The following is a 10,621-nucleotide window of genomic DNA, read 5'->3' on the forward strand; positions in this document are numbered from 1 at the left end:
GACATCGGTAGTCTCACGCGTGGCATCGGTAGTCCCACGCGTGGCATCGGTAGTCTCACGCGTGACATCGGTAGCCTTACGCGTGACATCGGTAGTCTCACGCGTGACGTCGGTAGTCTCACGCTTGACGTCGTGAGGGCTAGGGTCGAAGTCTCATCTAGCGTTCAGACGATGTCGGCTTCACTGCAGGTCGTCGGATTCAAGTCTGCGTCGTCGGCCCAACTGCACTGCGTTCACAGTCGTCGCCCGCGGTGGCCTCGTTCCGTTTCTGAGCGTGCTCGTCGCGCGGCCGAGCGTCGCTCATCGCCGCCTGGATCTCCTCCAGAGAGCGGCCGCGCGTGCGCGGCACGACCACCGAGAACGCCACCAGCGCCACGTGCATGCCGCCGAAGAAGACGTACAGGCCGGCCATGCCGAGTTCGCGCGCTGCCCACGGCAATGCGTACACGGTGGCGAAGTTGAGCAGGCCGAAGTAGAAGAGCACGAGCCCGCTGGCGGAGGCGCGTACGGTGTTGGGCAGCAGCTCGGCCATCAGGACGCCGGCCAGCGGCTGCGGCCCGACGGCCAGCGCGCCGACCACGGCCAGCAGCGCGGTCACGCAGACGGTCGGGCCGGCCGGGCCGAACGGCGTCGGCCGCCACAGCGCCAGCGCCGCGGCCGCGCAGCCCAGCAGGCCCAGCAGGCCGCTAGCCAGCAACAGGCAGCGCCGCTCCAGCCGGTCGACCAGCGCCGCCGAGACCAGCACGCAGAGGAGGCGGACGGCGCCGACCAGCGCGGCTCCGCCGTACGGCGGCAGGTCGGCGAGCCGGAACAGCACCGGCGCGAACAGGGTGGTCGGCACGCCGCCGGACGTGGCGAAGAAGGTGTAGTTGGCCAGCACCAGCAGCAGAGGCCGCCAGTGGCATCGGAGACGCGCCGCGCTCTGCCGGTCACATCCACGTTCGGGTCATCTCGCCACTGGTGCAGTGCACGAAGTCGTCAGCGCTGTAACCCGTCGCGCCGGTGGTAGACGCTATGGCGGGACATCGCACTCAAATCCACGGGACCGTGCCAGCCAAATGCTCAAACAAACTGTGCTGCGCTGCGCTGTCCGGCTCTGCGGACCGGCATCGCGTGAGCACACGTGGGGACATAGACCACGAGCACGTATAAACCTGGGCGCGTGGACTCAGACATCGGGGTGCATGGATGCGGCACCACACTGGCATGCGGTCATGTGGACCCACGGCCCCTTGGACATGTTGCCATGTGGACGCACAAACACACGCACACGTGTTCACGATCAGCAGCCGCAGCAGCAGCTCGGTGTGGGCATGACCTCATGGCCGAGATCGGCCCGCCGGCACCCAGCAAGGCACTCTGTTCAACCAGCGGCGCAGGCGGGGGAGGGGCTTAGGGGTCACGTGCTTCTTACCGTACCGCGACCTGAAATGTCAGTTAGAGGGCCTGTGTTCGGGCCGTCTATTCCTATTAATTAGAGCCTCGAAACGAAACCAAACCGGCGGCTCCGTGTCCGAACCCGCTCCTGTGTCGCCAGAATGGCAGCCAGAAGGCACCCCGCGCTCGGACTTGATGACCCTCAGCCCTTGACCGGCAACGATAATGTATCCCATTTTGCTCTACTCACGGGACGCTTTTCCCGAAAAAGCAAAAGATTTCATTAGTGTTCAAAAGCATGGGTTGGAATCAGATCAAAAATGAAAAACCCTGATCCACGTTTGCCTGAGAACGCCAATTATTTTCAGTAGCGACTGGTAAAGCAAATTACACAAAAAAGCTTTGAGCCTGCGCGCTCGCAATCCCAGGGGAAAGACTAGCGATGGCCGGGATTGCAGTTTTCGTAAAACTGAACGATGTTGGCCGCTGTTTTTTCTCCTCGCAATCTCAGGAGCGAGATCAGCGATGGCCGGGGTTGCAGTTTTTGTAAAAACTGAATGGCGTTGACCGCTACAGGTCGCACGCTGACCGCACCAGGTGGCGCGCGCCGTGCGCGCGAGCACAACCGTCATGAAGAAATTCCTCCAAAATTCTCTTAAAATCCACTGGTACCATTCAAAGATTGCACTGGGGTTATCTTTTTCCAAAATTTTGAGGTTGTCCTCTGTAGCGATGGTTACAGCAACACGAAAAAAGAGATTCTGTCTGTACTCTTCCAGGTCTTCCAGGTCAGATTCAAACGCCACAATCGCAAAATCGCACGACTGAAGTGACCGCCCCGACCACCTGCTTAACGCACGGATTGAACCCACTGAACCATTGTAAAATGAACAGCGTCGGCGATTTATTATGTGTAGTAGTTTAACACCTGATTTCTTCAGCTTATTGTTTCCGCCATTCAAGTAGAAGTGAACTCGCTTTGGGCTTCTGGCTTCTGTTTCGTTCAAAGATGGCAAAAATGATAATAAATCGAAGGAAACCGTGCCCCATGTTGGCAAGTAGGCCACATCCGGCGACTTTGGGGGCTTTTGATCATTTTATCACCAGGGCGCCCTTTGTCAATCCCGCCCCCTCCCCTTGCCATGCCTCTGACTGCGCCTTTGTGGTCGACATTCGCCAAAGGGCACTCACAGGTGTCCGGTCACGTCCCGCCCGTGCACTGGCAATGCCCGGAGACATTGGCCTCGCATGATGCGAAAAAAGTGGCACTGAACGTGCCAAGCGGTGTCAACAGCCCGTGGCGGCCGCGGCCAAGCCCGTCTCACCCGTTTGAGCGAGGCGCCCTGCGCGTGATCGTGGGCGAGCGACGCGCGTATGGCGGCGATCTCCCGGGCCGTGTCGAAGTGCTGGCCGTGGAAGAAGCGCAGCGCCCTCTTCGGCCTTCCTCGCCGCGGCCCGGCTGGGCCCGCCCAGCCACTTGGGGAGTGAGGGCAGCAGGAAAGACGTGAAGAGGGCCCGCCACCACCGGCGTGGCGCCCAGCCACTAGGCACACCGTCTGCGAAAGGTGAGGGCAGGAGGGGTTGAGCTGGCTGGGGCAGGCTTCTAGAGTGTGGCTGATTGGGCAGGTGGCTGGCTGGGGGTGAGCTGGGCTGGGCCGGCTCTGGGGTGTATGCTCATTGGGCAGGTGGTGGCTGGGGATGAGCTGGCTGGGACGGCTCTGGGATGTGGCTGATTGGGCCAGGTGGTGGCTGGGGATGAGCTGGCTGGGCCGGCTCTGGGATGTGGCTGATTGGGCAGGTGGTGGCTGGGGGTAAGCTGGCTGGGCTGGCTGGGCCGGCTCTGGGGTGTGGCTGATTGGGCAGGTGGTGGCTGGGGGTGGGCTGGCTGGGTCAACCTTGGAGTGTAAGTGATTGGGCCGGCTCTGGAGCGTGGCTCGTTTGTTGGGTAGGTGCTGGCTGGGTTAGCCCTCGTTGCATTCGGTGCTACCGGAGTGCCTGTTCAGAACTGACCTTCGGAAGGAGTCCTGGAAATCCATGCTTTCCTGTATTTATGTGATCTGTTGGCCGGTGGCAGGAAGTTATGGCCAAATCTCGCGTCGAAAATCTTATGCCACCCACTTTCACCTTTACTTACGGGTGGATCTGAAGATGCAGGGTAGGCCTATCGGGTATACCCGCCCACCACTGGGGGACCCCGCTGCTACTAAAGCCCCTTACTATCACCAGTGTGTAGCCGGCAATCGGCGTGTCTGCCAGCGGCATATTTACGTGCCAGTGGGGAGTCGGCCATTACTGGCAGGCCTAGCTGTTACGGGGAAGCCTGCTGTCGTTACCATTGGATACCCCTGTAACGTTGGGACCCACGTGTTGTCAGTGAACACACCGGTTACGGGGGTACTACATGTCCAATTGGTAGTCACCCGTCGCTAGGAGACGGCCAGCCACGAGGGCACGAACAACGCACCAGCAGATCCACCCGTCGCTGGGAGACGGCCAGCCACGAGGGCACGAACAACGCACCAGCAGATCCACCCGTCGCTGGGAGACGGCCAGCCACGAGGGCACGAACAACGCACCAGCAGATCCACCCGTCGTTGGGAGACGGCCAGCCACGAAGGCACGAACAACGCACCAGCAGATCCACCCGTCGCTGGGAGGCGGCCAGCCACGAAGGCACGAACAACGCACCAGCAGATCCACCCATCGCTTGAGGGCCTATCGGAGGATGCAGCCGGCACTGGAGCACCCATCGGAGGATGCAGCCGGCACTGGAGCACCCACCTGCCAATGCAGCAGCCAGCCGCCGACGAAGGTGGCCAGGATGCCGCACGTGCAGCAGACCATGATGCCGGTGCCGAGCGTGCCGCGCACGCCGGGCGAGGCCACCTCGCCGACGTAGGTGTGTACCGGCCCGCAGAGCACGCCCAGCGCCAGGCCGACCAGCAGCCGGCCGGCCAGCAGCACGCTGAAGTGGGCGCCCAGCGCGGTGGCCAGCCAGCCGAGCAGCAGCGGCGGCAGGCCTATCCGCAGCAGGCGCGCCGCGCCCAGCCACGGACACAGGCCGCATGACAGCAGGTGGCCTGCCATGTTGCCCACGTACAGAATGGAGGAGACCGACGACACCTGGTGGCAGCGCTAGTGAGCGGCGGCGCCGGCAGATGGCGCGGTCGGCGGCCAAAGGTGGCTCATGCACTCACGCAAGGGACAGCCGCGCCTCTGAAATCTGTGTTGGGGTGATCAAGATTGAAGGGATCAAACTGAAACATGCCGCTAACGTTACCAGAAAATGACACTTTGGAATGGGAAAACGTGAAAAAAAAATGGGCGTGTGGGGTAACGTCGGGAAACAAGATCGCATTTTTAGAAAATTGGAGAGACATGGAGAGCCACGCTGCTGCCGGTCGTTTGTGCCGCCTGCGTTCGGTATGCGTGGGTCACTGACCTGGTCCGGTGTCAGCTGCATCTCCCCGGGGTCGGAGGTCACCTGGTCGGTGAACACGCCGATCACGGCGTTAGCCACCGCCGTGGAGAACATGATGAGACTCACGGAGAACGTGGCGAAGATCTGTAATTGCGCACGTGCGCGGTCGGCTGAACGAGGTATTACGCTGGCGGGCATGTACGCGCTCACCAGTCAACGGGCCAGTTACGTGTCACCTTACAGAGGTTACAAGGCAGCAGCTGAGATGGTCGCGTTCCAAACCAGGGTGCAAGAATGTCGTTTTGGATGCCATGTTCGTGCCAAAGGGCGCGCGCTCGTAGCATTGTTTTTACCAGGTGTGGAACTGGTACTCTAATTGATTATTTTACAACCACCAACAGGTGCGACACGCATATTCTTTATTTATCAGAGGCCAGCGATGGAGCCACGGATTTTGAGGAGGGGAAACATTTTCCTGGGAACGTCCGGGATAAAATGGAGCCTCTTCACAGGTGGCTGTCGTGGGCAGTATTGTATTCAGGTGAGCATCAAATACACGCGTACCCTCTCCTTTGTCAAAATTTAACGTTATCACTTTCTATGTGAATCCATTTTTACGGTTTAGGAGTCCAGAGCGGGAGCTTTCTTGTTGATGCAGGGGCTTCTCAATCCAGCAAAGAGCCCATCTCGAAACAGGTCTATTGTGCCCCATAAAGGGCGTGGGGGGCCTCCGAAATGCCATCACTGCCCTAAAGCGGGGCATCCTGATCCGGAACAGCCACCTTCTGATATATCAAAGAGGCCTCCTGATCCAAAAAAGGATCTCTCAATATATGTTCCAAGACCTAGCGCAGCCCGATCAAGAGCAGGAGCTTGCTGATGCACAAGGAGTGTCTCCCCAGCCAGCAGAGGCCTCCTGGTAGGGCCTCCTGATCCCGGGGATTATGCGCTACTGAATCCATAAAGGGTATTGGCGGCCCAATGTCGTGCGAGCTCAGCCGTGGGAGCCTCCTGGATGTGAATTATGATAACTGACGTGTAGTTATAAAACTTTCAGCTCGTATAAAGGAGGCCTCACAAAGTGATGGGAAAAGGCATACTGTTCCTCGTCCCCCGCCCTGCCGGCAGGCAGGAGGGACAAAGCCCCCCCCCCCCCCCTACCATTCCGATGCGCCGCCCCTGATTGAGTCACTATATAGCATAAACGTGTATTTTTGACGCTGGCGGGAGATTAAGATGAATCTGGCGGTAACCGGTCATTTGTGCACAGGCAGGCTTAAAGATACCGCGTACTCGAACAGAAACAAAAATGTGAAAAAGTTTCATGTAACCGAATGGCTTCTAAAGCCCTTCACGTCCTCGCGACATGTGAAAATGTTATATATGTACTTACATACATGCTTCACTTCAGTTAAGCGAAAGGTGCCACTCCTTGTGAGCCGGATACACGGGGTGGGTGTTGACGACTCTAACGGACTGTCACATTCGCGTCCCCAGCATGCTTCCCTCTCGAGTGAGCTTCACTCACCTGTCTGGCCAGGCCGCGGCCGTCCGTCTGGTCACTGAGCCTCATCTCCTGCGCCGCCCTGAAGCCCTGGCCACCGACAGCGTGTCCACACACCGTGCCGCCGCCGCCGTCTCTGGGCGGCCCTGGGTCAGCCGGAGCGCGTCTCGCGCCGCTGGCACTGGCCGGGCTCCGATGCTGCACCGCCTGGCTGGCGCTGCGCCAGCCGAGCCCCCGGCGGCCGCCCCGGCCGGCCGGCAGGTCACCCGGCCACAGCTCGGCACGTTCTGCGGGAATATAGCGGAATCTAGCTCGAAACGCACGAGGCCTCTTGAGGACATTGTGACCTTGTGATGAAGTTTCCATGCTCGCCTACCCCAGTGGTGCATTTGTTTATTGGAATATGAGACATAATCTCCTAACTGTGTTGTTCAACAATTCGGTTGCCAGCAAAACGCGTCATTTTTAGCGTTATGTCCGATCGATAAAAGCATTTGGATGGTTACATTCGCCGAAATGATTGGAAGCATTTTAAGCCATTCGTGAGTAGCTCTACTCATTGCGGGGGTCGAACATCTAAAGATATATAAGAAACATTTACACTGTTCACATAATACCTAACAGATCACGCAGCTGCCCACGCCTTCTCAGTAACGGCTCCTGACCTGACCGTAGCAGCTCCTGACCCGACTGAAACCGCTCCTGGCTCGACCGTAATGGCTTCTGACCCGACCTGAACGGCTGCTGGGTCCCCGACCTGACCGCGACGGCCCTTGACCTGACCGTAACGACTTCTGGCTCAACCGTGGCGGCTCCTGAGTTCCTGATCCGACCTAAAGACTCCTGACTCGACCATAACGACTTCTGACCCGACCGTAACGACTCTTGACCCGACCATAACGGCACCTGACCCGATCTCCACGGCCTCTGACCCGACCGTAACGGCTTCTGAGTCCTGACCCGACCGCAACAGCTCCTGACCCGACCGGAACGGCTCCTAAGCACCTGACCCGACCGTTTCAGTATTACCGGAGTATGCGGGCGGCGGCGGCGCACATGCTGCGGAACGAGGGACCGACCGCCTTCGCCAAGGGCTTGGTGCCCACCATGCTGCAGACGGCGCCGTACACGGCACTCCAGTTCGGCGCGTTCGCCGCCTGCAACCAGCTGCTGAGCCGCCAGCTCCTGTGTGAGTGCGGCAGGGACGTGACGGTCGGTGGAGACAGGACGCTTCCGTGCCGGCCGGCTGGGCAGTCACGGCTGGATTGCCCTGCTGTGGTGACGCATCAGCGCCCTGTGCTTACAGTGTACATGAGTGCATGGTTTGGAGTTTGAGGTCATCGGAGTGTGAGTGTAAGCGGCGCACTGAGTTGGCCTGACGCGAGCCGGCCTGACTCCAGTGCAGGATCGGCCGACGACGCGGGCCATGCTGTGCGGCGTGGTGGCTGGCCTGGCCGCCAAGACAGCCGTCTACCCGCTGGACGTGGCCAAGAAGCGCATCCAGGTCCAGGGCTTCCAGCAGCACCGACACGGCTTCGGCGAGGTCAGGCTGTGACTGGGTCCCACCGGGCGGGGTCGCAGCGGTGCTGGGACTGGCAGGTCTGGGTTAGGGCGGTGGGGCAGCAGGTCGAGGTCAGGCCGGTGAGGCAGCAGATAGAGGCCAAGACGGTGGGGCAGCACATCGAGGTCGGGGCGGTGGGGCAGCAGATCGGGATCAGGGCGGTGGTGCTACGGACCAAGAACAAGGCGGTGGAGCAGCAGACAGAGGCCAGGACGGTGGGGCAGCAGATCGAGGTCAAGGTGAGGGGGCGGCAAATTGAGGTCAGGGCGTTGGGGTAGCAGATCCAGGTCAAGGTGATGGGGCAGCAAATTAAGGTCAGGGCTGTGGGGCAGCACATCGAGGTCAGGGCGGTGGGGCTACAGACCTAGGCGAGGACGGCGGGGCTCCAGACCGAGGCCAGGGCGGCGGGGTAGCAGATCGAAGCCAGGGTGGTGGGGCAAGAGATCGAGGTTAGACGCGGGGGACAGACGCACATGGTGTATGTGCGGTAAAGGGGCTGCGTGATCTCCGTGGTCTCTGTTCTTTTCCAGTCTCTTTGCCGCTCAGGAACTTCGAGTTGTGATTTGAATGTCACGTTTCAGCCCACTTAAGCCAAACCTGCCGGTGTCGGAGTTTGTTGTGCTGTGATGAAAATGGGTGGTGACTAAATATCGTTAATCGTGTGACAGGCTGATTGCATCGAATAATATCCACTTAGAGACTGCCTGTAATTGCCAAAAGTTGGATAAAGTTATGGATATGCTCTGAGTTAAGGTCATGCATGGAGAAGGCATTTATGTTCCTAGTTCGTAGTGTGTCTGGACACAGGAACCATGGCATGCTGTAGGTGGCGTAGCCCCACCCCCCACGTGTGCCCCCCCCCCCCCCCACGTGTGCAATCTGTGCTTGTTCTGTTTTAGCGTTTTTTTATTAATTTGTTCCCATCCGTCACTATCGGTACTGAGTGTTCTTGCCGGAAAATATGAACGCAAGTCGCGGCATTCCCTTTTGTAGAAATTTGCACGAGAATAACTAAATCAAGGACACAGGTGCAATAAGACCGTTTTACGCATACATAAGACAGTAACAATAGCCTCATTCCTCGGAGAGGGAAAAAAAACAGAAAAAAAGATATGTACATGCGTTGATGTTTTGGCACCGTGTCTTTATTGAAACCAATAGCAGAAGTCAATTTAAAATTGCCTGCTGATGATTTTTGAATCAAGATCATCAATCAGATCAATCAATCAAAATCAAACAAAACAAGAAAATACTTGATTTTTTCAGGTTTTTAACAGCGAGCGACAATTTTACAGGACACCAACATTTAGGGGATTAAACGGGGAGCAATTGCTAGTCATTACTGCGATGCGGTGAATATCAAACTAAGGATTAAAATGCGCGAAAAATACGTGTACATGCAAACGAATTCAAGTAAACAGGCATCACGCATCACGCTTCATTCAAACATGCAAGCGAGATGACGAGTTAACTATTGTAATTATATGGGTTTAACGGGAAAGATAGTGTCGAAACAAATCGCGACCATCGTGGAAGGTCTCCGCCACCACGTTTGCACCACACAGCGACATCATGGGGTAATTGGGAATGCAGTTTGAGGCGGCTAGGAAAGCAAGGCGGGTGGCTATGCGGGTGCTCCATGCGTGTCGCTAGCGGTGCGAGTCTCACGCGAACGCCTGGCCGTTGCAGGTGCGTGAGTACCGCGGTCTGCTACACTGTTTGCGGTCCACGGCGTACCAGGAGGGCGTGCGCGGCATCTACAAGGGTCTGATGCCCTCCTCCATCAAGGCCATGGCCACCACCGGCCTGCACTTCACCTTCTACGAGCTGGCGGTGCGGCTGATGCGGGAGGCACGTGCCAGCTAACGGCCCCGCACCGGCCTGAGCTGACGGCGGCCAGCAGTAGCGCCGCGTCGGCCAGCGCCAACGGCTAGCGCCAGCGGCTAGCGCCAGTAGTTGCCGCCAGCGGTCGGGGCCGTGCCGCGCTAGCCCGCTGGTCGGCAGGCGTCGAGCCCGTGTGCAATGTAATCTACCACAGTTTAACACGGTAGATGTACCGCTGGTGGAAGCGGCGTACCTGCCAGGCTGATCTGTTCATAGAAACCCCGTGCTTGTCAGGATGAGGTCCGTTCTCTGTTAGCGGGCTGCCCACGTAGGAATGGTGCATTTGTTGATGTTTTTGTTAGTATTATCCGTCCGCTAAAACGCGCAACATGCGTTGCGTTAAGTTATGAAGCAATACCCTGCGATAAATGGTCGTGGAAGTCATTTTCCTCAGTTGACACTGCACCAGACTTGTTGCACCCCCGTGTTGTTATGCAGCCGAAGCGTAGTATTGACAATACAGAACTTGAGTGTACGCTCGTTGGCTTTGAAATCTGTACTTTGCCTCGTGATGTACTTTAAACGTTATTTGTACTTCTGCTCATCGGCGTTTGCCGCGGGATTTTGTCGCTTTTTAAGAGCTGTGGTCTCGCCGGAACAGCTAGCTGCATATTGCTGGAGCGGAGGGACACTGCACCGGCTGACCTGGTGTATCACAGTTCGCCCCGCTTGGAGTGTTGGCGGTCGAGAGAGTGGTCATTTTTGTCCATCCGTTGACCGTCGCCTGGTATTACCAGCAGGGTCGACGCCGTTCCGCCAAAAGAAGCTCATGTCAGGCTTTAGGGGTTTTGCTTCTAAAGACTTGCAACCGCACGTTCTTAAAGCTGTGTTATGCAAGCTTCCACGAATCATCTCTGAAGCAAGGAAGAACACA

General features: G+C 58.0%; 1 protein-coding gene across 1 annotated transcript in view; it reads left to right on the forward strand.

The window, feature by feature from the left end:
* Positions 1-10,222, forward strand: part of LOC119103640 (mitochondrial thiamine pyrophosphate carrier) — a 49,162-nt gene extending 38,940 nt beyond the window's left edge. The window contains exons 6-8 of the mRNA XM_037227248.1: positions 7,326-7,491; positions 7,703-7,845; positions 9,553-10,222. Coding sequence (XP_037083143.1) covers positions 7,326-7,491; positions 7,703-7,845; positions 9,553-9,729 — 486 coding nt within the window. The 3' untranslated portion in view covers positions 9,730-10,222. The remainder of the gene's footprint in view (positions 1-7,325; positions 7,492-7,702; positions 7,846-9,552) is intronic.
* Positions 10,223-10,621: the final 399 nt, after the last annotated feature.

This window comes from Pollicipes pollicipes, unplaced genomic scaffold, assembly GCF_011947565.3.
Source record: "Pollicipes pollicipes isolate AB1234 unplaced genomic scaffold, Ppol_2.1 Scaffold_5724;HRSCAF=6776_pilon_pilon_pilon, whole genome shotgun sequence".
NCBI lineage: Eukaryota > Metazoa > Arthropoda > Thecostraca > Pollicipedomorpha > Pollicipedidae > Pollicipes > Pollicipes pollicipes.